At 30.7% G+C, this 27101-nt stretch overlaps 1 protein-coding gene across 8 annotated transcripts in view; it reads right to left on the reverse strand.

Moving 5' to 3' along the window:
* Positions 1 to 27101, reverse strand: part of NBEA (neurobeachin) — a 629474-nt gene that overhangs the window by 463994 nt on the left and 138379 nt on the right. For all 8 annotated transcript variants that reach the window (XM_061171071.1, XM_061171076.1, XM_061171075.1 and 5 more), the window contains exons 11-17: positions 23832 to 23940; positions 15222 to 15374; positions 12993 to 13161; positions 7579 to 7658; positions 6823 to 6885; positions 6629 to 6726; positions 2877 to 2969 (exon numbers count right to left, since the gene is read on the reverse strand). In XM_061171071.1, coding sequence (XP_061027054.1) covers positions 2877 to 2969; positions 6629 to 6726; positions 6823 to 6885; positions 7579 to 7658; positions 12993 to 13161; positions 15222 to 15374; positions 23832 to 23940 — 765 coding nt within the window. The remainder of the gene's footprint in view (positions 1 to 2876; positions 2970 to 6628; positions 6727 to 6822; positions 6886 to 7578; positions 7659 to 12992; positions 13162 to 15221; positions 15375 to 23831; positions 23941 to 27101) is intronic.

A 27101-nucleotide genomic window follows, 5' to 3' on the forward strand; every position in this document is an offset into this window, starting at 1 on the left:
GAATTTTTCTTTGATGCCTACTACACCGTGTCAAATTTTCATGCATGTTCCATGAGCACTTGAAGCTATATCTTTATCAATATGGTACCAACTTCAAGCTATATTAATCAGATTTACCTTATTATTTAGATTACTCTCTCTTTTGCCTTTTTATGGACTGGGGTGAATTAAAATTTGTTTTAATGTTTTAAATTATTAGTGATTATTTCTCCTGTAATTTCTGTTTCATGAAAGTTTCAACTTTTAATGTTATAAAGTATCTTTGTTTATATTGTTTACTGCTTTTTTGGCTTGAATTCTAATTTGTCCAATATTAAGATCATGATTCCTGCTTTTTTTTCATTTGTATTTATGTAGTATAGTTTTACTCATCCTTTTATTTTCAGTACTTCTACGTTTATTTTATAGCAGATATGTTTGGTGTTAGATATGTCATTTTGTTATGCTTCCTGAATTTTATGGATTTTTTAAAAATTTCCATTACATGTATTGTTCTCAGTTTTAATCATACAGTTTTTTAATATTTTGTCAGCATTACAGTTTTAACTGCTTATCTTTGTAACTCTAAAGGAATAAGAAGTCCTCTATGTGTTTAGGAAGTGTATTTCCCTACTCTGAGCAAGGATAAAATCAGCATATTTACTCAAATTTTCCTCTCTCTTAAGCCATCCAATTTTATTCAACAGGACTGCATTTCTAATTTGTCAGCTTACATGGATATCCTTTGACTCTCTGAACTTTGTCTACTTGCCTCCTTTCCCTAGTCCTTTCTCAATTCATTATAATGGTAGCATTTCTACCTTATTAGGGCATACAGAAAGGGAATTCCAGTCTGTTACTCTAATTCAAACACTTGTCTTAGTCTTAGTTTTACTGTTAAATTAATTCAGTGTTCACCAGTAGTACTTGGCTGTAGTCTGTCCAGTCAATCCTAATTGGCTGAACTTAATCCCCCAGCAATTTTCTCAAGAATTATTCAGAAAAACAGTTCCTTATACAGTTAAAAATTGTTTGGCAGCACGCTTTTTATTTAAAGAACACTCTGGCTTCCATTTTCTTCACTTGAGTATCTACATTTTCTATATTGAAAGTTGTCATAGAGAAGTCTAAGGCCAGACAATTTTTTTCCTTTAATTTGTGCACTGCTGAAAAAAGAACTTTTTTTTTACTTATATTTAAATCCAATAGTATACTTTCATACTGACCATTTCAGGAAAATTTTTCCTGGTACACAGTATGCCCTTTTAATACTGATGGCAAAATCTATATTAGGACCTCACTGAATTATATAGCTTTAAATATTTGTTTAGTTACATTGTCTGCTTTTCTTGTTTGGAAACTCCATTTATGCCATTTTTGGAATTTCTGTGCCTTCTGTATCAATCATTTTCTCTTTAATCCTTCTGAACTCTCATATATTCATCCACACACATTATTTCCTTTGTTTTCATTTTTATCTTCTGTGTATCTTACTATGCTATCCACGGAGTTTCTCTTCCTTGAGTGTCTTCCAATTCCATTTTTGTGTGATAGTTTTTTTCCACCAATTTTTTTCAAAATTTTCTTAGCTCATGATTCAAGATTTCAGTGATATTCTACCAGTTCTTTCAACTTCTTGAAATTCTGTTTAGTAGCTGCCCTTTCTCAGAAGCAATTCATTTATTTCTTACTTTTTTAACTTATGGTAAAGTTTTTAATCAAACTTATTGTGTACTCCATAGCAGTATTTTCCAGTGACTGTTCTTCATGTACTGGTTAGTTTTGTTTATCTTTTCCACATTTCTACATTTTAAAATGTGTTTTCTTGACAATTTTTAAGAAGTTTCATATAGGGTTAGAATCCTTTATTAATTATTCCCAGTCAATTTCCTTTACTTAACCAAAGTTAAATGAGTGATCATTATCTCTTCTTGCTAATGGTGCATATGCTCTCACTCCCAGTATTCTATCACCTAGTATACTTATAGTTCCTCGGATGCACATTACTCTTTTCTACAATCCTGGTTTTGTTGAACTATTCCATATATATATATATATATATATATATATATATATATATATAAATAAATATATATAATATCTCTGTTCTCTCTTACTTAACCACTGATTTGGTACCAAAATGAAAATAATATCTACTCTTCTAGACTATTTAGCATGTTAGAGATGTTTTATCTGAATGTTGTGCAGTTTTCATCAGTGTTATCGATAAACTCTTGGTAAATCAAAATACCAAAAAAATTTAGCAATTCTAAAGTTCTGAGAGGAACCCCACCTATCATGACTAAATGGCAGTACTACTTTCTTGGGCTCATTTGTATAGAAAATGGATTTATACAAGACTATTCATGCACAGGACAACATAGTATGAAAAATACTCATTATTATCAGCAGGTGATTTTTAAAAGCATCTAAATTCTGGACTTTGGGTGAAAAAAGAGATATTATAGGATCTTCAAATCACAATAAGCCTCAACGTTAGAAAAGAATACAGACAGACATTAAATACTGACTTAGCGTGTGAGCAAAAGAGCAGCTCTCAGGGAGACCTCAGTTTCCCTGTGTCAAGAAAGTTTTCTTTGAAATCATATCCCTATGTGTTTCATTTTATTTGATGAAATATTTTATTATATCCTTAAAAGAACAATATTTTCTTTCCAGTAGGCCAGTAGGAATAAACCATATTACTTAAATGTGATTTTGTTCTATAAACTACTATTAAAAAACCATTCTTTCATAAAATATTTTTACAACTTTTACCACAAGAAGATATTATTTTCCATTGTAAGATCATTCCAGTCAAATTCATGTGTTACAAACCTAGTAGAAATAGTTTCAGTAGATATTTCTACAATTCATTATGAAAAACATCAACTTACTTGTGACCTAAATGCTTCAGAAAGTATCCCAGAACCTTCAGAGCTTGAACCCAAATACTTTCACTTTTAGAGGCCAATAATTTGTAGATTACCCTAAAATATATAGAAATAAATATTTTGAGCACTTACAAATACTAAAAATATAAGCACTGTATACTTTACAAATAAACTATAAATACATAAAACATAAAAGACCTCTCAGGTTTTTAAATTCTTTGAAAAAGTTGGAAATAAGCACATTAATTTTCTTTAAATTTGGACTTCAAATACATCCTCAAAAGGACAGTGTGATTGGTTGTTCATAAGTATTGCCTCCCAACACACTAAACAAAACTTTCAATTTTAAGATCCATGCTTAGTTAAGCCACATTTCCTCTTCTATTTGAATTTCCCCTGACATTCGTACTTAATGACCTTTTTTCTTGGTTATGGCTAAACGGACCATGGGTACCTACCTGCCGAATTATTTTTCTTTTCTGAGAATTTGGAATGAGTTCTGAGAAACAATATCTAGTCTTTGTTGGGCTCTTGAATTAGGAAATGATTTAAAAGAGAAACTATAGGACAGCCTTGTTTTGTTCACAAAGGTGAGTCTATATACTGAAGGAATAAAGCAGCTATACAGGAAGTTGCAGAAGCAGCAAACTTGTTTCCTCATAAATTTCCAATTCTTGGTTCCTACCCTAATGTGTTTCTACAATAAACTAACACATGACCTAACTTACACAGTCACTTCAAATACTATATAACAGCAGGGTCATATTCATTATAATACTTATATGTACACTTCAAAAATTTTATCTCATTTTTTTCAAAAAATAAAAACAAATATTTTTTCTATAAGGTAGAAGGGGGCAATAATAACTACATTCTTTTGCAACTAATTCTACAATTTAAGAAGGTTCTCTGAGGGTGGCAGTGGTGACCTTATAAAATTAGGGTGTGCTTTATTCTATTAAATATCTTTGTAAAACTTAAAATGCCATTTTATATTTTGAAGTGAAGTAATATAGGCTGAACACAAAGACAGGTAAGAGAAGATGCAGTATGATTTTCCTGTCATTTCAGTGACATTAACAGAGGGGAACAAATAACTGAAAGTTAATGACATCTATTTTATGTTTAACAGTAACTTAGACTTTAAAAAATAAAATAAGACATTGTTGATAATAATTTTTTAAAATTATACTACTGAACAATACATTATGAGAAGAAGTAAACTCTACAGTGATTATTTCCTTCAGAAGATAGTTTTTTGCAAAAGCCTCAAGTTCTTAAATGAATATTAATTTACACTGAAGTATATTTTCAGAACTTTTAAGGACCAACAACAGTAATGAAAAAAAGACAAATATGACAATAGAAAAATTATACATGTCAAAAAAAGAAATATTCAGGAAATCATAACAAAGAATATTCAACAGCAAAAATAATCTTGAAAACCAAAGTAAAACCTCACAGCATAAAAATATGACTATACTCAGATATGTAACCAGAAACTCCCACAGAATTCATATTCTCTAGGAATAACTGAGTTAAAGGGGTAAAAAGGTATACGATCCACCTTAGATCAACAGAAATTATGATTTAATATTTGAAATATGAAATCATCTAAGGCCATCAGACATCTGTGCTACATAGGATTTTTTTCACAACCAGACAAGTATTTCTTACAAAAACGAAGATAAAGTATGAATAGGAAATTTACTGACAAATCAGTTAATGACTGTTTACTTACAATATAAGACAGGTGAATTCTAATTCATTTGTTCCAGCTTACTATATTCAGCCAGAAAATGATCTAAACTATGTGAAAAAAGAAATTGTCTATTCTTTTCTCTAAAGATTTTCAGATATAAAAATATTACATTTTTTTACGTTCAGTTCAGTATCACCACAAGGTCTTCCTTAAGTCCAGTTAAAATATTACCAGAATTAAATTAAGTTCATTCTTTATGTTCATTTCTTAGCATGTTTGAATTATAATTAATCAAAAATTTCCCCATACATAACTGTCACCCTTTAGTACCTAGTTTCTAGGATACAGAATTTAAAATTTTATATCTAATAAGCCTATTTTTTCCATATTCTAAACCAGAGCCTACATTCTCCACATTCTTTTTAAGTGGAAAAACTAAAGTAGCACATTTTCCATGTTTGTGATTGTTTTGAACACACTGGTAACAATGTGACATGTTCGGCTGGTGTCAACCATGAGCAACAAGGCCTTTGTACTTATTGTGCTCAATCAATCTTTTCATGTTATACATTTAAGATACTATTTCAGTCCTCTAAAGAGCTTACCAAATAGCACTCTCCCTTGTAAGATCATTATTTCCAGTGTGTCAAAGGAAAGCAGAATTCTATTTTTGCATTTCACCATATTAACCAATCGAAGGTTGGTGTCATTCATGAGGGTAATGAGTATATTTTCAATTGACTTCTTAATCAGTTAATATAATAAAAAAAGCAGGTACTAGGATCTAAGTTCAAGGATACTAAGTGTTCAATCTAAATATAATTTAAGGAGAATGAGTGTAATTGTTTGTATTATATTATTAGGTTGAACCATATGAAATTGCCTTTATTTGGTAAACTCACTTAAGTTTCAGCAATTTCATACAGTTCAACCTCACAATAAAATACATTCGTAGTTGTTAATAATTAAATGTACAATCCTCTTATTTAAATAGATTAGCAACCCAATGGGTTGTAAACTCAAAGGTAAGAGTGGTGTCACAAGTTAGATATCCACATAGAAATAAAGTGATTGCTTCTCTGATTTGAAAAGAAAGTCCTTCAAGACTAGAAAGTTGTTATTTGCTGATATAAATGGCCAAGTAAAAGAAGCACTAATAAAGTCCCTTGACATTTACTAATATATTATTTCCAAACTCTTTTTATAACCTGTGGAAGTTCACTGAGGTACACACGGCATAACCTAGATTTCTTATTTATTCAAATAACTCAGACTCCAGAAAAATAATAAGGGAGACTCCTTAAGGGGCTAGGTTTTAGGTTTAAGTTAATAAGAATACTAACCAAGAAACTATGTTTTACTTATCTACATAATTACTTTACAATCACCATAAGTAAAGTTAGTTTTCAAATTCTTTTGGTTTTGGCTTCTTGTTCCAAAATATTTCATCTCCATCATTCCCATCACACTGCCACTGTCCTAGCTCATCATCTCTAACACTGATGAATAAAATAATCTCTCTACTGATCTTGCTACATCAGTTTTATCTGTCTCCAACTCATTTTCCGCACTGCTGATTGTAAATCTAGCAAAATGGAAATCTGAGCAAATCAGTTTTGTATTCAAAATTCTTTAGTTTTCATCACCAATAAAATAAAATCTGAACCTCTTACCATTATATGGATCTTTCAAACCTGGCCACTATCTAGCTCTTGAGCCTAAACTCATAGACTTTTCTTGAACTCTCTTTTGTCGAAATATACCACGCTCTCTCATCTTCTTGACAAAATATTTGCTCTTCCCACTGCTTAAAATGTCTTTACTACAGCAACAACAATATAATTACTCTTCTTGAGACCCGAGACCCATTTTCTATACACTTCATCAGTTTTCTTGAGTATTAGAAGATTAATAACAGCTTTCTCCATCTATTCCCTTCTTATGTGTAAGATTTTGCTATATACACTCAAAAGTTAATTGAATAGGGATTATTCTGGGAAGCACAACTGTACTCAATTAAAGCCTACTAATAATACTAATATTATAATCATACCTGATTCCATTTCTTTGATCAAACGCTGGTATCATTGAGGCTGGGTGTTCTGACATTAAAGCCACTAGTAACTGTAACACATCATGAATATTTTCATCCTGCATAATAAGGATCATCAATATTTATTTAGTTATAAATGTTTTCTAATGCACTGAATAAAATTATTAAAATAGAAGACCCAGACCATGTCCTACCTCATGCATTGTAAGCAGGTAATTTAATATACTCTGAAGTTCATCTTCCTTGACCCCTCGATCCTAATTTTTTAAAAAATTAATTAATTTAAATCTAAAATTAAAACTTTAAAGACAGCCATCAAAATGATCATTTTAAAATAAAATATGGACAACTTAAAAGCAGTGATGCTTTAATTAAAATATCTAGATACTTCATAATTCATAGGCTATATTATTTCAAGTTAAATAAGTAAATATTTAGAAAATTGTACCTATTCTTCTAAAGTTGCTAATATTTGACTGACTTCACTATAAAAATTTATATTTTGATCATCTAAATATATTAATATTACTATTTTCTAATCATGTATTTTTTTAAAATAATGCAAATTACCATAAAACTTTACCATATTAATTGCTGTGTATTTTACCTTTATTTTCTATTTATCTTAATCTTTTAAAAATCCTAATGTGATAAAACATATGTCTTCTCAAACAGGAACACAGATCATTTTCTAAAATGAAATCTTCATGCTCAATTTTTATGTATATGTTCCTTGTCCATTTCTGCTACACCCCTTAGGATAGAGGACCTCAAAGAATATTAACACAAAGTGAAGTTCAACAAAAGTTAATACTAAGACTTACAGAATATTGAAAGCAATTCATGAATTAAAGGTTGTAAAACTAATTTTACAATAATGATTTAAACTCTGCCAAAACATTCTTTTCATCTAATATACTGCAATTTTGAATTACATAAAACTGTTTTACCTTTAATATAAGCTGTTTCAGGAAAAGTAACATAAATGCCCGTAGTGATATAATTTCTTTTTGTGATGGCCGGGGACCATCTAGAATAAAACAGAAAATAAAAAGAAAAAACAAACAATAAAACCCCTCATTATTATTACTCAATAATAAGCTTAATGCAATTATGTCATGATATTATGGAATACTTTAAGTTATATTCATTATAATTATCATATTTCTTAGTATTAATTCTGTACAATTTCAATAATAGAGAATATAAATATTATTTTCAGATTTTTGGCAATTTCAAATTTTTTACTAAATGCCAGATTTGGGGGAAAGAATTACTTTTTAAAAATTATATTACTATTCATTGATAAATAAATAATATCAAGTCTTTACATGGATACATTTCCCTACTTTTATTAACTTAATAGGTTCCCTTTTCCCCCTCAAATCCAAGTTTTCCCAATATTTCTTCCACCTTCTTCTTACCTGTCTATGTTTAAAATCATTCTCCATTTTCATCCGCACATTATAGAACAAACCATAGAAAAGTGACACTCTATGTAATTATTTGTTTTGAAGCTTTTTTCTTCCATGTCACTTATATACACAAAATACATATTATGATGACACTCAATAAATTCTTATGAGTCAATAAATGAAAGTAAGCATGAACAGTTACCGTGTACATATCATTTCCAATAGAACACCTAAATTTCAAAGTAACTAAGTGCAAATATTTAATTACCAATAAAAATGAGAATATGCCATGATATATATATAATATATAATATGCAGTAATGAAATTATACATTTAAGAAACATAGCTAGAACCATGAAAGTCCTTAAACATCAAGCCTTACTTGAAGCAACCCGGATTTATATAGCTTCTGTATAAGTTTTAATCTATAATCCTTTTATGTATAATTTATAGCATCCGCTTATTCACTCCACAAATATTTATGTGTGGATTATTACACATCAAAACAAATTACCCCTTAAACAATCCATTTCATCTACTCTTGGGAAAGAAATCTCTTTCCCATTTCTACATTTGTTGCCCTACTCCTGCCAATAGTGTACAAAGTACTCTTTCCCTCCTTACCAAAACTTGCTATTATTTTTGTTTTTTTAATATTTTCATTGTGAAATACAGTACACATACAAAAGACATACATTTACAACTTAATTATTATAAAATGAACACCTGTATAACCACGTTTTAGGTCAAGAAACTGAACACTGACAGCAGCTTGGCAGAGAAACCTATCAACCCTTGGTGTGTAGGTAAAGGAGCTGCGCAGAGTGGAGGGTGAGGTCCTGATTTACATCGTATGCAGATTTCTGATTTCTGTTGTGTAAATAAATACTCCCTCCATGACTGATTTCAAGTTCACGCCACCAATGGTTTGACAACCAGCTCATCAAATATCTAATAATTGGTGGTGGCACCAGCCTGCTCCAGCATACAATAAAGCCTCACCCTACCCAGCTCTCAGCTCTGAGCCACACTCCCCTTCCTGATCACATCCCCCACTCCATCTCCGTAGAGAGAGCACCATTATTTTAGTAATAATTTCCTTACTTTTATTTATAATTTGGCCACCACTTAATGAAATTGGACAAGTGTTATACTATCTTTGTGCATAAGTGTTTTTTATTGTTAGGATGAGGACAAAAGCTCTTCGTCATAGGATATTTTGTGAGGATTAAATGGATCAACATATGTAAAGGAATTAGAATAGTAACTGGTCCATTTTAATTGTAAGCACTCAGTATACTTACTACTGTCATATATTGATATTACACAATGTAAATAACAAAGCAGTAAAGCACAGTAAAAAATAATAAAGACTCAAGAAAAGAAAAGGTATAATAAACATAAAATTGAAGATGGGGTTATCTCTACGCCTGGAAATGGGACAAATGTCTGACCAAGGATAGATATATACAGGCTTATGGTAATATTCTATTCCTTAAGCTTGGTGATACTCATACGAGGTTCATTATATTTACAAGGCACAGGGACCTGCAGAAGCAGCAGAGGCCAAGGAGACACAAGGGGCTGGAAAGAGCCAAGGAGGCAACTAAGTCTGGCAGGATCTTCAGGGTCAGGGTGAGGAGACAACAGAGGCCAGTAGTATGCTCAGTGGTAAAGAAACAATAGGGGCCAAGGAGGTGAAAAGGACCATTTTAAGTCAGAACCGAAGATGGTCAGAGCCAACTGGCAATGTCAAAGCTGAGAAGGTGATGGTGTGTGGGTAAGAATGTGGGTTTCATAAAGTAGAATAAGTAAATATATTAAAAAATATTAAAGATAATGGGAGCCAGATTTCTCAATATTGAAGGAAGAAAGTTGTAAAAATAATCAATTTGAGGCTAGACTGACCCATGTGGTTTCGGATTGGGATTGAAGATACTTGTGTGAACTCATGGTTATTAATACAGATAGATCAGTTTAGATGTATGCATATACATATATATGTATTTGCATTTAAGCTTATATTTCCTAGATCTGTCCAACAAGAATGCCTAGAAGCAATGATACCCAAAGAGCAATAAACACAATAAGCACACCTATCACCCAGATCTTGGTTTCTTAAAACCATATCTACAAAACAAACCAGGGCTTCTGAGATAAGGAAAATAAAAGATGAACCAAAAATATCCTACACCAGAAAGCAAGGAAGTACAAAAAAATTATGGACGTTTGTCATAAAGACCCAAGACTCATGTGAAGGGGCTCCTATTGGCCAAATCTGGTACAACTTGAACATCAAAATAAATAAGGATACAACTCAGGGGATAGCCTCTACACTAAATCCATGCAGCCACTGTTTTTTCTTTAAGTTTCACTGGAACAAACAACAGCCATTCACTTACATACTGTCTGTGGCTGTTTTTGCAATACAGTGCAGAGCTGACCACTTGTAGTAGAGATCTATGGCTCCCTAAGCCTAAAATATTTACTGCCTGGCCCTTCGCAGAGAAAGTGTACCAACTGTTGATATAACACCAAATTAAACAAGAATCCATGAAATTTACACTGACACTAAGAAATGAACAAATAAATTAGTAAATGGAGGAGAAAAACAACTTCTTCGTTACCATAGAATTCAAACTAATAAATATCTCAGAAAATGTTGCCATTTGGCAGCCATCACAGTAAAGATCAATTCTGACAAGAGTCGTCAATGAACTAAAACCAGTGGGCAAAAGTTTGCTGAAGAACAGGATGTTTACGTAGTCTCAATGTATTTCTCCACCAAATACTTAAGATTACAGAGGAGAAAGTGGAATTTTACAGTAAAGAACCCTGGCAGACACCAAAAGTTAACATTACTAGTAAAATAATAAGACAACTCAACATCATGTGCCTCTTGTAATGATAACATTGAGACAGCATTGTTATGACTTCTGTGTGATTTCTTCTAAAAATGAAAAACCTAAATCATCATAAGCAAATATCAAATAAATGCAGATTAAAGGACATTCTAAAAAATTGTCTGTATTCTTCAAAAATGTCAAGGCCATGGAAGACAAGGAAATACTAAAATAACTATTCTAATCGAAGAATATTACGGTGACAAGGCAACTAAATGTCATGCATGATCCTCGACTGTGATTCAGGGAAGGAAGAAAGACTTTTTTTTCTAGAATGGATATTATTGGGATAATGGGTTAAATTTGAATGGGAGCTTTGTATGAGATGATAGTATTGTATTAGTGTTAATTACCTGATTTTAATGGTTGCTCTTCATTAACTCAAGAGAGTGCCCTTACCTTTTAGGAAATAAATATTAAAGTACTTAGGAGAAATAGGGCATACCACCTATAATTTATTCTCAATTTATTCAGAAAAAAATGCATATGTTTATATACATGTTTATATTTACATAGAAATAAAATGGTAAAGTCTAAATGGTAAAATATAAAATATCGGGAAATACGGTGGGGGTATATAAGAATTCTTTGTACAATTTTTGCAACTTTTCTGTAAATTAGAAATTAATTTTTTGAAGCAGAAATAAATATGTGTGAACATATGATTTGTCTAGAGTAGAGAAAACTCAGAGTGTAATCGTAAAAACTAGGGCTCTGAGTCAGGCAGACATGATTCAAATTTTAGTTCTGTTACTTTGTAACAACTTTCAGTTTCCTAAAATGCAAAATGGGAGTGATATTAACAATGTAGTTATATATAGATATAGCCCTATGTGTATGTGTAAATATGTCTATATATATATATATATATATATATATATATATATATATATATATATATATAAATACATTACATGTAAATGATTAAACAAGATTAACATGTAGGGTGCTTAGCATAGATTCTAACTCATGTTAAGTATTCAGTTAATTTTAGGCATTCTTAAATCTAAAAGCAATGGGAAAAAAACATAAATGACAGAATATAAACCCGAGTGTGAATAACACAATTTTAAAAGCCCATCAGTAAAATGAAAGACAATGTAAGCTAATAAATGAATATTAGAATAGTAAAATGTCATTTTACCCTATCAAAAAGATTTTTATAAAATGGTAATTGCTATTATGAGTATGCCAAGAAAAAAGCACACTAACATACCACTGGTGAAACTGTAAGCTAGTACAACACTTCTGAAAAAATTCACAATATTTATCAGGATACCCTTTCTCAGTAACTGTAAACAAATCAAAGATGGAGGGGAATAATTACATACAAAGAAATAGATCACTGCATTATTTATAGGATCAAAACTTTGGAAACACTTAAGTGGTGTATCCTCTTAGATTACTATGCAGATCCAAGAAAAAGAAAAGAAAATCTGAATTCTGCAAAAGAGTTAATATATTTCACATATTTATGCAATGAGAAATAGTAGAAGATCACACACCCAACTTGTAACAGTAATTACTCCTGGGGTTTGGGTTATGAACAATTTTTTTCTTCTATATTATTTTATTTTCTATAATGAGCATGTATTTTTTATATAATTAGGAAAATCGGCAATATTTTTAAAACAACACAATGCACTGAAGAATTAAATTAGTTTCTACTTTACTTAGAACAAAGAATGAAGTTTGGGGAAAAAATACAAAGGAAGGCAACAATCTCAAAATGTTTAAACGACTGTATTAGAACACACTGGCCATGAGCAATATCATTCATCTGTTTTTAATATTATGATTATATCACAACAACCATATAGGCTAAAAGGTACAATATTATTTATTTTCACCTGTCTTTATTCCAAAAACTTAATACAAAAGCTATAAGCTTCTTCTTTATCACAAAAAATTCTCAATATACCAGTCTACTACACAAGAAAGACAATAGCTCAGTGTTAATTTCATAAACATGCACATCTGTTCACTATAATTACTTAGGAAATAGAACAATCACAGTACAGACAACGTAGAAGTATTGTACTTACCTAAACCTTTGGGTGCAATGCCACTACTGTCGGCAGGATTAATGACCCAGTAGTAATATTTTAGTGTATGCATTAGCTGTAATACTGTTCCTACTCTGCGTATGGTGGTGTAAATGGTAGCAGTTCCAATAAATTCAGCAGACAAATAAGTGTATAGGGAAAGCTGAACCTAGTACAGAATATTAACAAAGCATTAAAATAAATATAGAATGTCTCAAGTGTTTATATTATAAATATACATTCTATTCTAATTTAAATGTAAATCATTAAAGGCCAAGAAAGAACCATTTATTATGAGGTGAAATATAACTATTTATTAAGTGTTATTTATATTATAAAAAGAAAATAATCTGGAATCAACACATCCTAATAAAATTTTACTAAAGGTAATCTAATAGTTATTAATAATAAAATAATTTTAAATGATTCAATAATTCCTTTGAAATTATCCAATAGGAAGATTAAATTATTTAAAAGGCCAACTAGACTAAAGCCCTTAATCAAAGTACACTGCAGCAGTTCAAAGGAACAGAACCTAACATCAGCCAGCTATATCATATTTGGAAAAAAATATATATTGTTGTCATAGATCCTAAAAGTTCATGTAATTTCAAATTTTCTTACCTATTGCCACATTATCAGAATCTAGCATGTAAGTATACAGATGACAAGTTTAAACACCATGTTTAAAGAGTGAACAAACTTCAGGTTTGAGTTTTAGCACAATAATTAAAATGACAAACCATAATAAAAATTAGAACTTTAAAGGTAAGTGGGAGATTTGAAAATTATAAAATGCAGCTCAAATTCATGAAAATGTCCCTCATTATTGATTTCTACTAGAATATAAGGAGGCTAAATTTAGGTATGCAAAATAATAAAAATTTTATGTTTATATCTAAAAAAATTTTATGTATAAATTTCTTTTAAAAAATATTTTTACATATCATGATAAAAACTCTATGTTCACAATACAAGGAATTTTCCAGTCACAATGATGACAATTATCATGATATAATTAGTTACCTGCTATTTTTTCTTTTCCTAGTCTTAATAATCAGTGTACCAGATTCTCTTTCTTGGAAAGGTATGAATCACATCTAATGACTTCAGAATGCAGTCATTACATCAAGCCTAATTTTTTTATCTTTTTAGTGTTGATTTTCAAGACTTCCTTGTACATTCTGAATGTTATTGTTATTTTCTCCAACTTTTTATTTTGAAAATTTTCAAACAAAAAAGTTATGTAACTATCATAATAGATTTACCAGCTGTTAATATTTTTCCACATCTGCTTTTTTTTTTTTTTTTTTAAACATCTTTATTGAAGTATAATTGCTTTACAATGGTGTGCTAGCTTCTGCTTTACAACAAAGTGAATCAGTTACACATATACATATGTTGCCATATCTCTTCCCTCTTGCATCTCTCCACGTCTGCTTTATATCTATTATATTACAGATATAGATATATAAATATATTTTGACTAACGTTTGAAAGGAAGTTGCTGACACTCAGACACTTCACCACTAAATACTTCAACGTAAATCTCCTAAGAATAAGGACATTCTCCTACATAGAGCATAATACAATTCCTCCACTCAGTAAATTTAACATTTATGCAATACTAATATCTAATTTTCGGTTCATATTCAATGTTTTCCTCTTGCCTCGATAATTTTTGACATTGTAAAAAAACCTCCTAATCTATCATCTATTTATTGACATTGTCTCTGAAGATCATTTAACAAAATTTTTAATTTTGATATCATCAAATGCACTAATTTTCCCCCTAAAAAGAGACGTTTTGAAGGTCTTACTTAAGAACTTTTTGGCTATCCCCAAACTGCAAAGATATCTTTCAACGATTTCTCCTATTAGCTTTATAGTTTACCTCTCAAATTTAGGTCTTAAATCTAAGTGCATTTCACCTTTGTATAGGGTAAGAAGTACAGCTTCAACAATTTTTAAGCAACCATTACTACTATCTAGTTCCAGAACTTTCTCATCATCCCATAAGAAAAAAAATTTTAACTATAGTTTCATTTATTTTAATATTTACTATTTTGATTTCTAATACTACCTAATATAACTGCTTCAAACTGACTGTAAAATAAACTGAAAAATCCAAATGCTTTCTACTGGATAGTTTAGATCCAATAACTGTAATTTATATTTATAATTTATAACATTACACTAAAATAAAATGAATGAGATAAAAATGTATACCTTTGCAGGTGTATGTATCCAGATGGCTGGGTTGAATAAAATGTGATCACAAAGCTGCTTCAGCAAAGGTGCTCCATGAGATAAACCATCAAGGTATTTTGCAAAGGATAAAAATTGTTCCAGGACAGCTCTAGTGATATGAACTCTTGATGACTAAAGAAAGAAAGCAGAAATTCAAGCTGAAAATATACAGATATAACTTTTTATACTTTCTTTGCTATTCAAAATTTAATTATATTTAGAAGCCTAAGATTTTAAGATAATTCTCTAAATGATAGCTTGTTATTTGTGGCCCATTCTAGGACAACTATAGATAAATAACAGTTCAGGTTGAACAATGCCACTCTCAATTCAAGCTAAAGAAATAAAGTAAGTTATGGATAAGAATGGTTTCATTCCATTTGTTTAGAAATTGACTAACAAGAAAAGATCTTAGAAAATTAAAATGGAGTAGAATTACTATCATGATAATACATACACACACACAAAGACATTGGGAAAGAGAAGTGCTTTCACTAGCTCGAAACCAAAGTGAAAATAAATTGACCCTACCATTCCAATGAATCATTTCTTCCAAAAGATAAAAATGAGTTGCACATTGACAAATGCAATGCATCCTGCTTCACATAAAACATTCCCAACCTTTCAAATCCATAGTATTTGAAAAAGAGGATCTCACTTCCCTGGAAATACTGTCCTCCTTTGGCTTTCATGACCCTCAGATTACTCTTCAGTGTCTTTTGCTTAAAAGACGGAAATTGCTGAAGATTATTTCTTTGGTCTTCTCTTCATAAATACACTCTCCCTAGATGATATTTTATGCTTCCATGGCTTAATATAACACTATCTCTATGCTGAGTACTCTCATCTAGAATTTTCAAGTGTCATCACAGTATGTAACCTATCACCAATGGTATTTAGATAAACAACCTACCTTCCAAAATTCAAACCAAACATCCAAGCTGCACTGTCCAATACAGTAGCCACTAGCCATAGGTGTCTACTGAGCCTTTGACATGTGGCTAGACCTAAGTGATAGGTGCTGTAAGTATGTATGCACTGGATTTTGAAGATTTAAAATGAAGAAACAATGCAAAATAACTATTACTTTTGTTGTTGTTGTTGAGTCTATGTTGCAGTGATAATATTTTGGATATACTAGTTTAAATAAAATATATTATTAAAATTAATTTCACCTGTTGCTTCTTACCAGAAAATTTTAAATAGCAGATGAGGCTTGCATTATATTTTAATTGGACATGTTATACTAGAGTATAATCTCAGATGAAAATATTACAGAGAAAATGCTCTTCATAAAAACTAGTAATTCAAACTCAAATATCAAAAAATGTATCTTCCTATGCAAATTGTTTTTTTTCATTGGCTCTGATACTTTTTATAGTATCACCATCCACCCTAAAGAATCCCCTACACTCAACCCTAAAGCACAGGTCACATCACATCTTTATCTCTATGATCCACTGATTGAATCCAAATATCAGTATAGGATAATTAAGGTCTAAAAGGGACTAAATTCTCTTACCAATCTTACTTCTCATATGATTTGCTTACATTCATCATGCTCTTAAAAAGGGCAACTCAATAAATTTGACCTAAACACGCCATGCATTTTTTTCATACTTCTACATAAGGAGTAACAAACTCAAATGACTACAATATGCAGGAATTTAAATAACAATGTATGAATTAGGATAGGAGACAATAAAGAGTAGTGAGGACTGCTTAAGGTACCTAAACGAAATAAAATTCAAAATTAAACAACTTTTCACTGAGTCAAACAAAGCGTTTCTTTGGGCCAATTTCTCACGCACGCCAGACTGCTTCACCTGCTTTCTCTATCATGCTCCTTTAACTTGTAAAACCCTTGCATCCATTGCATTTCCCTTAAAGGTACAGCTCAATGCTTTTCATTTAGCAATTTAGAAAATATGCATGTTGAGCACTTATTGTTTGCCAGGTACTCTCCTTGGCACTGTGGAAAGAGTAGTTAAGAAAACTGAAAAAAAACCCAAAAAAACCCTGCCCACATAGAACTTACATTCTAAGAGAAGACAAGGATATACAATAAATAAACTAAAAAGGTAAAATACGTAACATGTTAAATATAACAAGTGTATGAAAAGAACATGAAGTGAATAGAAAATTTGTAGAAGGGAGGTTAAAAGAGGTTTTACTGAGAAGTGGCATTTAAACTAGTTTGAATAAGGCTCACAATGATTTTGTATTAGTAGGCTATGTGTTTGACAAAACACCAGTGGTGAGTAGATCAGCAATAGTCCAACAAAATTCAAACCAAGCCTTACAGCATAACTTTACATGAAAATTTCATAAGATGGAGGAAATGGTCCTAACAAATAACTGTTATTACAAGGGGGGAGGAGGACAAAGACAAATAAATATTTGAGTTAAAAAAAAGCAGATTGGTCACTCATTTTAAAAGAACTTTAATAAAAAATAATACTGCTTTTAAATTCTAAAATATTTTATTTTATTCATGTTTAGGGGAATAAAATTAAGAGCAATGGTTATTTAAAGCTTCAGCCATCTCCTTCACTGGTTATAATTTCACATAGCTTATCTTATACATTTTATTTTTATTCAGTAATAATGATTTCAAGAATATTATCTGATACAGTCTACTTTTATGCTTAAAACCCTGAAACAGAACAGTTAGAACCTGTTCCTAAATAGTCTTATCAGATTTTGGCCTATAAAAATTGTCATGTGTTTATAAAAACACTAAAGTAATATAAAATCAGATTGACCACTATGAACATATTCATTTGAGGAACTAATTCATAATCTGGAAACCAGTTTTAACTTTCTCCATGTTATTAAAAGATATGCTAGAAGCATCACATGAGGCCTTCCATATTACTAAAATAAAATGTCAATTTATTTTTCATAGCAATTAATGCTGTTGTATAGCAGTTTTTAATTATAAAATTGATCTTCAGGAAACATTTTTCTAAAATTGAATTTTTTTATTAGCCCACTCAAAATCCTACCAGGCATAAAATGAATGTTCTCTTCAATAGCATGTTACCTTTACGTATAAGTACGTAGTACTTATTCCTTCTGCTTTGTGTAACTGTTATTCACATATCTTTCTTTCCTTAAATAAAAAAGGATACTATCTTATTCATCTTTTATCCATCTGGTATCTGCCATAATTCCTCAGTAAATGGTTTAACTGCATTCATGTCAAATTCAAGAATAAATTAAGAATAGAACAGATAAGATACAACACAGATTAGAAGAGGATGGAAGAAGGACATTCAATTTTGTTTTAATGTGTTTACTTTGATTGATTGCTTGAAAATATTTTTTTATTTTGAGATTTGCTTTCATTTTCTCAAGCAAAGCTATTTTAAAAACAGATATACTTGGATAATTTATAGTTATAAATCTGTAAAATGCAAGCTCTGGAATTTAAACTATATGACATTACTTTTGTATGGCAACTGAATACATAATTTGCAAGAAGTACTATATGAGGGGTGACTAAACATATTTGGAAGCATAATCTGAGAAGCTAGAAAAAACAATTATAACATCTACTCCTGAAGTAATTAAACCGAATAGGAGCAATGGATGTTACAGAGAGAAATTGCTACTCAGTAAAAAGAGGTCTTTCCCACACTTAGAGCAGACCACAACAGAATGGATTGCCATAAATGTTCATTTTTATTACAGAAAACATTATATATATACACATATATATACGTATATGTGTGTGTATATATATATATATATATATATATATATAAAACATGCATTATATATTAAGCAAATTGTGGGAAATTATTTCAATTAGTTAGAGGTATATCATAAAGTAGTATCCATTTTGCTCCTCCCAGGACACCAAGATTGAGCTCCAAATAGCCTAATCCAATGTGAATCACTTATGTGTGTGTGTTGTTGTTGTTTGGCAGGGGCAGACAATGATTAGTTCAGATATGGAGCATAAAAATTTTCATGATAATATTAGGTTCAAAGTAGACCAAGATCTAAGCTGACCAGTCAAATTGGAGGGAAGGATCTTGTTCAGTAACTGGGAGAAAGGAGCTCTCTCTCTCTCCACCCGGATGTGAATTATAGCACCAAGTCTGCCTGGCAACCTTGTATGACCACGAAGAATAACAGCTATAGCATAAAATCATGACTATAGGTAGCAGAACAGACATATAGAAAAAATCTGGGTCTCTGATGACATAATTGAGACTCAGACAACCAAACCCTGAAGTCCAACTTACTGGATATGTTTTGCTGGCCGTACTGATCCACTTTCCAACCTTTCCTATCCTATTTCTGTGCTTGGGATGCTCCCTTGTCTATTGGCTTCCAGTTGGGTTTGACTAGTTAGAGACTCCAGCAGGAAATTAAAGGATAGAAAGAAAATGAAGTTTGGGGCATTCATCTCCTTGGCTTCACCCCTTCAGGTGAGTATACTATATTCCTTTCTATATTCCTTTATCAAAGACCACACTCTAGTCAGGTACACTTCTCCTATAGTTACAGTAACTTTCTCTTTGAGTTATGCTAAACACTCATTCCTCTCATCTCTTCAAACTCTGCTGACTTCCCTTAACAATGCTCACAACTTGTGAAGAGCCTTGCATTAAACTCCTCTCAATAACCAAGTTTGAGCATGGCATCTGTTTCCTACCAGGACTATGACTGATAAGCCGCCTATCACTAGATTTCCAGTTACATTAGCAAGCCTATTTCCTTAATGTTTCAGCTATTTGAATCAATTTTTTATTAACCACAACGAAAACTATTGAATGCATCAAATTACCTCTAAGTTTTCTTCAAATTTATATTTTGGCAAAATAAAACAAAACAAAAATACCTTAAAAGTTTTTTCGTGAAACAGTCTAAACATGATGAATAAGATGGCCTCTCATTAGACTACCTTCTTTGATAATTAATTTATATCTTCCAAGACAAGGAGATAAAGCTAAGTGACAGTTAACCATTAACTTGTTATTAGTTGATGATAAAATAAAAATGGAACCTTATTATCTATACTACTCACCTGACAGATGATTATTTAAAAATAAAATGGGTGAACATTAATCTAAGAAAAATGAAAAAGGTATTCTTTTATGTAATCAGATAACTATGTAAGTCCTTTTTATTTATTTAATTCAATTCAACAAATATTTATGGAAGCAGGCACACTTTTAGGTAGAAGATACAACAATAAGGTAAGAAAAAAATGTCCCTGCTTTCATGAAGCTGAGGCCTACATTCTAGTGGAAGGAGGCAGAAAATAAGTTAAAAAAAAAAAGTCAGACTGATGCTATAAAAAATGAACAGAGTAGGGAAACAGTCATTGATGGTTATCAAAGGAGTACTATTCTACTTAGAGTGATCAAGGAAGACTTCTCTGATAAGGTGTCATAAGCAAAATCCTGAATGAAGTGTAGAATCAACCCACGTAAATATCTACAAAAAGAATTACCAAAGCAATGTGAAAAGAAAATGCAAAAGAACTGAGAAGAGCACATGCTTACTATTTTAGTTTTTAAGGGAAAGGTCTGCAAAGAGGCCTTAGAATGGTCAGTGTGGCTGCAACAGAGAAAGAAAGAATGAGAGTGGTAAGGGATGATGTCAGAGGTTGAGAGACATAAATTTACTTTGAGAAGGATGGACTAGTAAGATCTGGCACATTTTCAAAGGACTAGTGTGACTGCAAGCAAAAAATGGACTGTGAGTAACTCGTGGTGAAAGATGATGATGGTTTGAATAAAGATGGCATCAATGGGCACAGAAAGGAGTAGAGTACTAAGTAGGAACTAGTCATTGACTTTGGATATGTTTTGATACTAAGACAACATAAGTTGCTGCCAGTATGAATTTAGTGCATGAAAAAGAAGAGTCAAAAAGAATTAACATTTTTGGTCTGAACTACTTGTTGAATGGTAATGCTAGTAACTAAGACAGAGAAGAGTAAAGGACGAAGGATTTGAAAGGAAAATCAAAAGTAACAGTTTGGATAATTTAGATCTGTGAAGCTAATTAAACATCCAAGTGGAACTGAATTCAAAGGAGAGGTTGTGGTTGGATATACACATTTGAGAATAATGAGTATTTGCAGAATAAGGAAAACTAAGGGAATAGTAAGCTCATTTAAAGTGTAAACAGAAAAGTGAAAAGGTTTCCAGGATTAAGCACCAGGACACCACAGTCTTTAGAATTTTAGAAAGAAGAGGAGGAACTACCAGGAGAGAATTAAAGGAGGCCAAGGAGGTAGGAAGAAAGCAAAGAAAGAATGCTGTCACAAAATACAATTGAAGAAAGCACTTCAAGAAGGAAAGAATGTTAAACTAAAATGTTGCTAAGTCAAATAATATGAAGACTTGAGAATCATAAGATTTAAGAATATGAAGGCTATTAGTGACATTGATATAAGCCATTTTAAGAGAAGCATAAGGACTAGAATGGGAATGGATCTAAGACTACACAGGATTCCAGAAATAAAGAATATTTTATTTTGAAAATCAACTAATGTAACTCACTAAACTAAGAAAAAGATATAGAAACATCACAATTATCTCAAATAATGCAGAAAAAGCATTTGATGATTAAGAGTGTGAAAAGGCAAGTCACAGAGGTTGTGATACATATCCAATAAGGACTCATATCCAGGATATATACAGAATTCCCATGAATCAATAAGAAAATGATGGACAACCCAAATGAAAAAGGGTAAATACTCTGAACAGGTATTTAGCAAAAGAGCACAACCAAAAGGAAGATAAATATATGAAAATGCTCAACTTAATTTGTCAACAGTGAAATGCAAATTAAGACATAAAGTGATCCACAGAATGGAAGACTATCTTTGCAAATCTTATATCTTATAAAGGTTTAGCATATAGACTAAAAATCTCTAACAACTCAATAATAAAAAGAAATACCATAGTTTTTTAAAATGGTCTTTGTAATAAACATTTCTCAAAAAAGTATACAAATAGCCAATAAGTACATGAAAAGATGCTCAACGTCATTAGACATCACAGAAATGCAAATACAAAAATGATAAGCCATTTCACACCCACTAGGGATGGCTAGAATTTAAAAAAAAACAAATAACAGTGGTTTCCAAGGCTGTGAAAAGATTGGAATTTCATACACTGCTGATGGGAATGTAAAATGACGGAAACCTTATTATTATTTTAATGTTCTTTTTATTTGATTTGAAGACTTTTAACAATATTTCTAATTTTAAGCTAAGTTTTAAGTGTAAAAGAATTCTCACTTTAAAATTATGCTAATAAACCCTCAGTAAATCGATGAAGAGTATATTCAAGAGGTAGTTCCTGACAGCAATCTTGTCACAAAGATTGCTGACAGCAGTGTCACAAAGGTATTTCATAATATGTAATTCACGTAAAATACACTATAACATAAATCTTCTAAAAAGTTTGTAATACTCTAGATATAGGAAAATAGTTTTCCATGATTAAAAAAATAAACCAAATAGCTTTAATGAAAATCTTAATAATGTAACTGAAAAAATTATAATGTAACTGAAAAAAAAATGCTGCCTATGATCGATCTACTTAATCTATCATTCCACGATCAACAATACTTCAAGAAAGAAAAGTACTTTTTCAAAGAAAAGACAGAAGGATTTCAAATGCAGATCTGAGGTTAAAAAATTATTTCCAAAAGTCCTCTAAATTTTATTTCCCAAGAGAAAAATAAGTTTATTCCTCTTAGTAGAGGTCTCACCTCTATTATTTCTCAAATAGTTCCATTTACAGAGCAGCTGAATGTCATATGAATGTTAATGTTTAACTGATAAGGAGAGATTTGGGAGCACTAGTGATGGTGATAGCTATTTCTTAAGGAGAAAAATAATACTTTTATTTATGAAATACCACTTTACTTTTTGAAGGAAATCACATAGTATAACCAAACTCTTGTGAGACCATAATCAGAAACTCAGCACTCATTACCATAATAGTACAGTTGTGACTAAAGCAAAGAAGGTCATTAAAAAAACAGGGCATAAATGACACAGATAGGAAAATCAAAGCCATCCAATTTGTACTGTTTACACTGTCTACTGATCAGAAAAAAACGCTACTTTAAACATTCAAATATATTAAAAGCAGGGACAAAGCAAAAACTAATGTTTTTGTTGCTATCAAATATAGAATTGTTTTTACCTTATAACTGAAAAATAAAGCAAAAACAAAAAAGTAAATCCACTGAAACTAAAATTGATAAAATTTCTAAGAAACTTAGTTTGAATGTAAATATAGCAAAGAAACAATTAGAAAAAATAATTAAGAGAAAATACTTCTAATTTGAATAAAAGTAGATAAAATAATTTTTCTTTAGTTTCCACTTTTATTCAAAATTTCTTAATTATATAGATTTCTAACACCTAATTTAGTTTAATGTCTACACATACATCTAAGTACATAATATAAAAATGTTTGTGAATTAACCAAAAACATGGCCTCTGCAGTCAATGGAAAGGGAAACTATAGAAAAAAAATAGTTAGTGATCGTCAGTGGTCCATCTGTGAAGGCTACACAATAAAACCATCAATACATTTCACTTACCTTTTCAAGTAAGTAGCCAATGACTAAAAAGCCTTTTCCACCCAGCATCTGTTCTTGCATGGCTACTGAACTTTTAAGTAGTTCAACCAGGAATGCCAAAAGAGTAGCACTGCATGTAAAGTACAGATAATTCCATTATGTAATCATCAAATATTGATCATAAACACAGTGTTCCATTCCAGTATTTTATTATTCCGAAAGGTAACAATCATATTCAAATTTAATCTCTACTTTGCTGACTATTATATTATGCAAGAATATTTCTCACAAGAATGAAAAAACTGGTTTTATCTCCTTAAAATTAAACATTATATAGAAACATAACTGTGGAGTTTTTTTGTATTCCGAGGTAAAATATCAAAGTTTATCGTTACACATATATATTCCCTGCTTGAAGTAAATCTAACATAAGAAACACACCCACAAATATTGAGCTTCTCCATAATAAAGACTTTATCACAATATTCTTTTGAAGAACATGCTATCTTAGAGAATTTAAAATATGTTCACAATATTGCCTTGGAAGAATACACCTATTTTCTAAAATAAACTTTTCATTTAGACCTGTTTTTAAAAACAACTTATATATATGTATTTAAATATCCAGAGAAATATGCAACATGTTACTTATGTCCATATATGCCCTCAGGAAAGTTTATGAGAGCAAAGAAAATAAGATGATTTATGTCATATTGAAATAAAAAGTGGCAATCGATTACACAATGTATACACAAATACATAAAAGCACGAAGATATATGCCAGACAAACATAAAGCACTTGATATGTCTGTGGAATGAAGGAAGAAACAAAAGAAAAATAAATGATTGCATTACATTAAACTTTCATAATGTATTACTTCACAAAATTACATGAACAATTTTCAATCAGCAGCATCGATACATGATAGCATTCCTAACAAAGAAAATATATACTCCTTCATTATATATGCTTACTGTAGTTTATAACAATAAATGACTCTAAGCCAGACTTTATCAGCATTAAAATAATATCCATTTACACTGCTTTATAATGTACCCCAAATTGTCTATTTACATTCACATAAATTTCTAAATATATTTTAAATGCACAAATACTCATTTCTACATGAAATTAAGAAAATTTGGTAATGAGGAAAACTTGAAAATTGTTAAGGCTCAAAAGGAATCTAAAGTTATTCTGTTTTCTAAAGTTACTCTAGCTCTTCAGGTTTCTATAGGATTGACAACACATTTATCTGATAATGCGGCTATTCTTGTTCAAATCAGAAATATTCTCATAAAAAGAACCAACAGCAAAATTAACACCATTATTATCGCTATAAAATTGATAGCTTAATGGATTACATGATACCAGCTAGAAAAATATAGTATATACGTAAATAAACTACTTCGTTACAAGAAATTAAAATTCAATTACATTAACTGGCCCTGTATCTTTAAGCCACAAAAAAGAAAACAGTTAACTAGTATTGCAAATCAATGATATTATTTTACTTTGTCCTAAAGTCAAAGATGGATATTTACAAGAAAAACACAACTACCAAAGAATCCCTTGAGATTTTTTTTTAATGTTTCTGTAAAAAACAGCTATTAAGCAATCTAATCCAATTTACATGAATTGTATCAATAGTCAAAGCCACTTCACAAATAATTGCTTAAGCACTGATACACATAATACATCTGCCTAAGTGTTTGAAAAGAATAAAGAAAACTATTGCATAGAGATTACACAATTTCCTAATCTGTTCATGGAATTCTTACCTACACCTGAGTTAGTGATTTAGGGGGAAAGATGACTAAGACTCCTAAACATCAGCACTGCCAAAAAGAAAGACTAGAAATGCCTCACTATGGTTCCTATGGTCCATGAAAAAAATGCAAAAAAGTATTTCTTACAATAAATCACTCTCCTAGATAGAACCATACAAAATTACAAAGATGCCATGGATTTTCTTATTCTTTTATGTCAGAAGGACTACTCTTTCTCAAACATCTAATGAATTAACTCAGACTTCTAAACACAGTGGAGTTCCATTACAAAATCAGAAATATCAATTTTATTATTCCAAAATATTAACACAAGACTACCCATATGTTAATTTCACTTCAATTTTAACTATGACAACAATTGAAAAGTCAAATGCATTCACTAACAAAAGTATTTTTAATTTATACCTAAAACCCAATGCAATAGCAATAATACATCTTTTCAAAAAATCTTTAAAATAGGTATATTTGACATGGTGGACTTAATAGTAAATAGATGGCCATCTTCGAAGAGGTACATTTTCAAACATAATTTAACAAACTTACCAGTAACTAAAATGCATCGGATTGCTTCAGGGCTCACAATTAACTTGCAAAATTCTGTGTACTGCCATACAAAATTTCTCTCCATTCTTGCCTATTTCCAACTCCCCTAGATACAAAGGCAAATATAAAGGATACTTCAGCCCATTCCTATATCTCCTACATACCACTTCCTGTCTAGACACATCAGTTCATCTGTAGAGGATCTAAATATACAGGATAAACCAAAAAGCAAGTATCTGTGTCAGCCAAAACTAGTATACACAACACAGAACATTCTTTTGAAAAGTATAGCAATACCCAGAAACAGATTTTCACAGGAATATTTTACTTGATAGACAAAAAGTAAACTGGTTTTTACCTCATAAAGTCAAATTGCTAAACTTTTCAATAGACAGTACTATAAAGTATGTTCTGTAAGTAGCAATTCTACTTCAGGAATGGTTAAGGGTTTTTAATTCTGTCTCCTTTTAAGGAAAATGACACTAATAAACTATAGGGTTATTTCTTCAAAATAATTACCATCTTCCGATTCTTTAATGAGCTTTAATTAAATTAGGAAACATTTATTTCAAATATCACACTAGTAAAGGGCTATACCTTAAGAAAAATGAAGGAAATAATACAACAATACCTCTAATGACTTAGCATATTAATAGTCTCTCCAGAGCTTTCTGGTCCACATTATTAAAGAATTACCACAATAGTCCTGGCCCACAAACACCGGATAATATTTAACAACTATGTATAAACATGACTCATTTTTGTTCCTAATGAAAAACTACGTACTACCTTTAGGAGCCATTTAAATTTATGTAAATATAGATTTTGACTTGATTTTAATATAACTTTATCCATTTCAACCTGTCCTTTATTTATTTTTTAAAAATAACTGACGTAGATAACTCATGTAATATGATCCCAAAACTTGTATTATCTTTGAGGAATTTTATTAAAGAT

Source organism: Eubalaena glacialis, chromosome 16, assembly GCF_028564815.1.
Source record: "Eubalaena glacialis isolate mEubGla1 chromosome 16, mEubGla1.1.hap2.+ XY, whole genome shotgun sequence".
NCBI lineage: Eukaryota > Metazoa > Chordata > Mammalia > Artiodactyla > Balaenidae > Eubalaena > Eubalaena glacialis.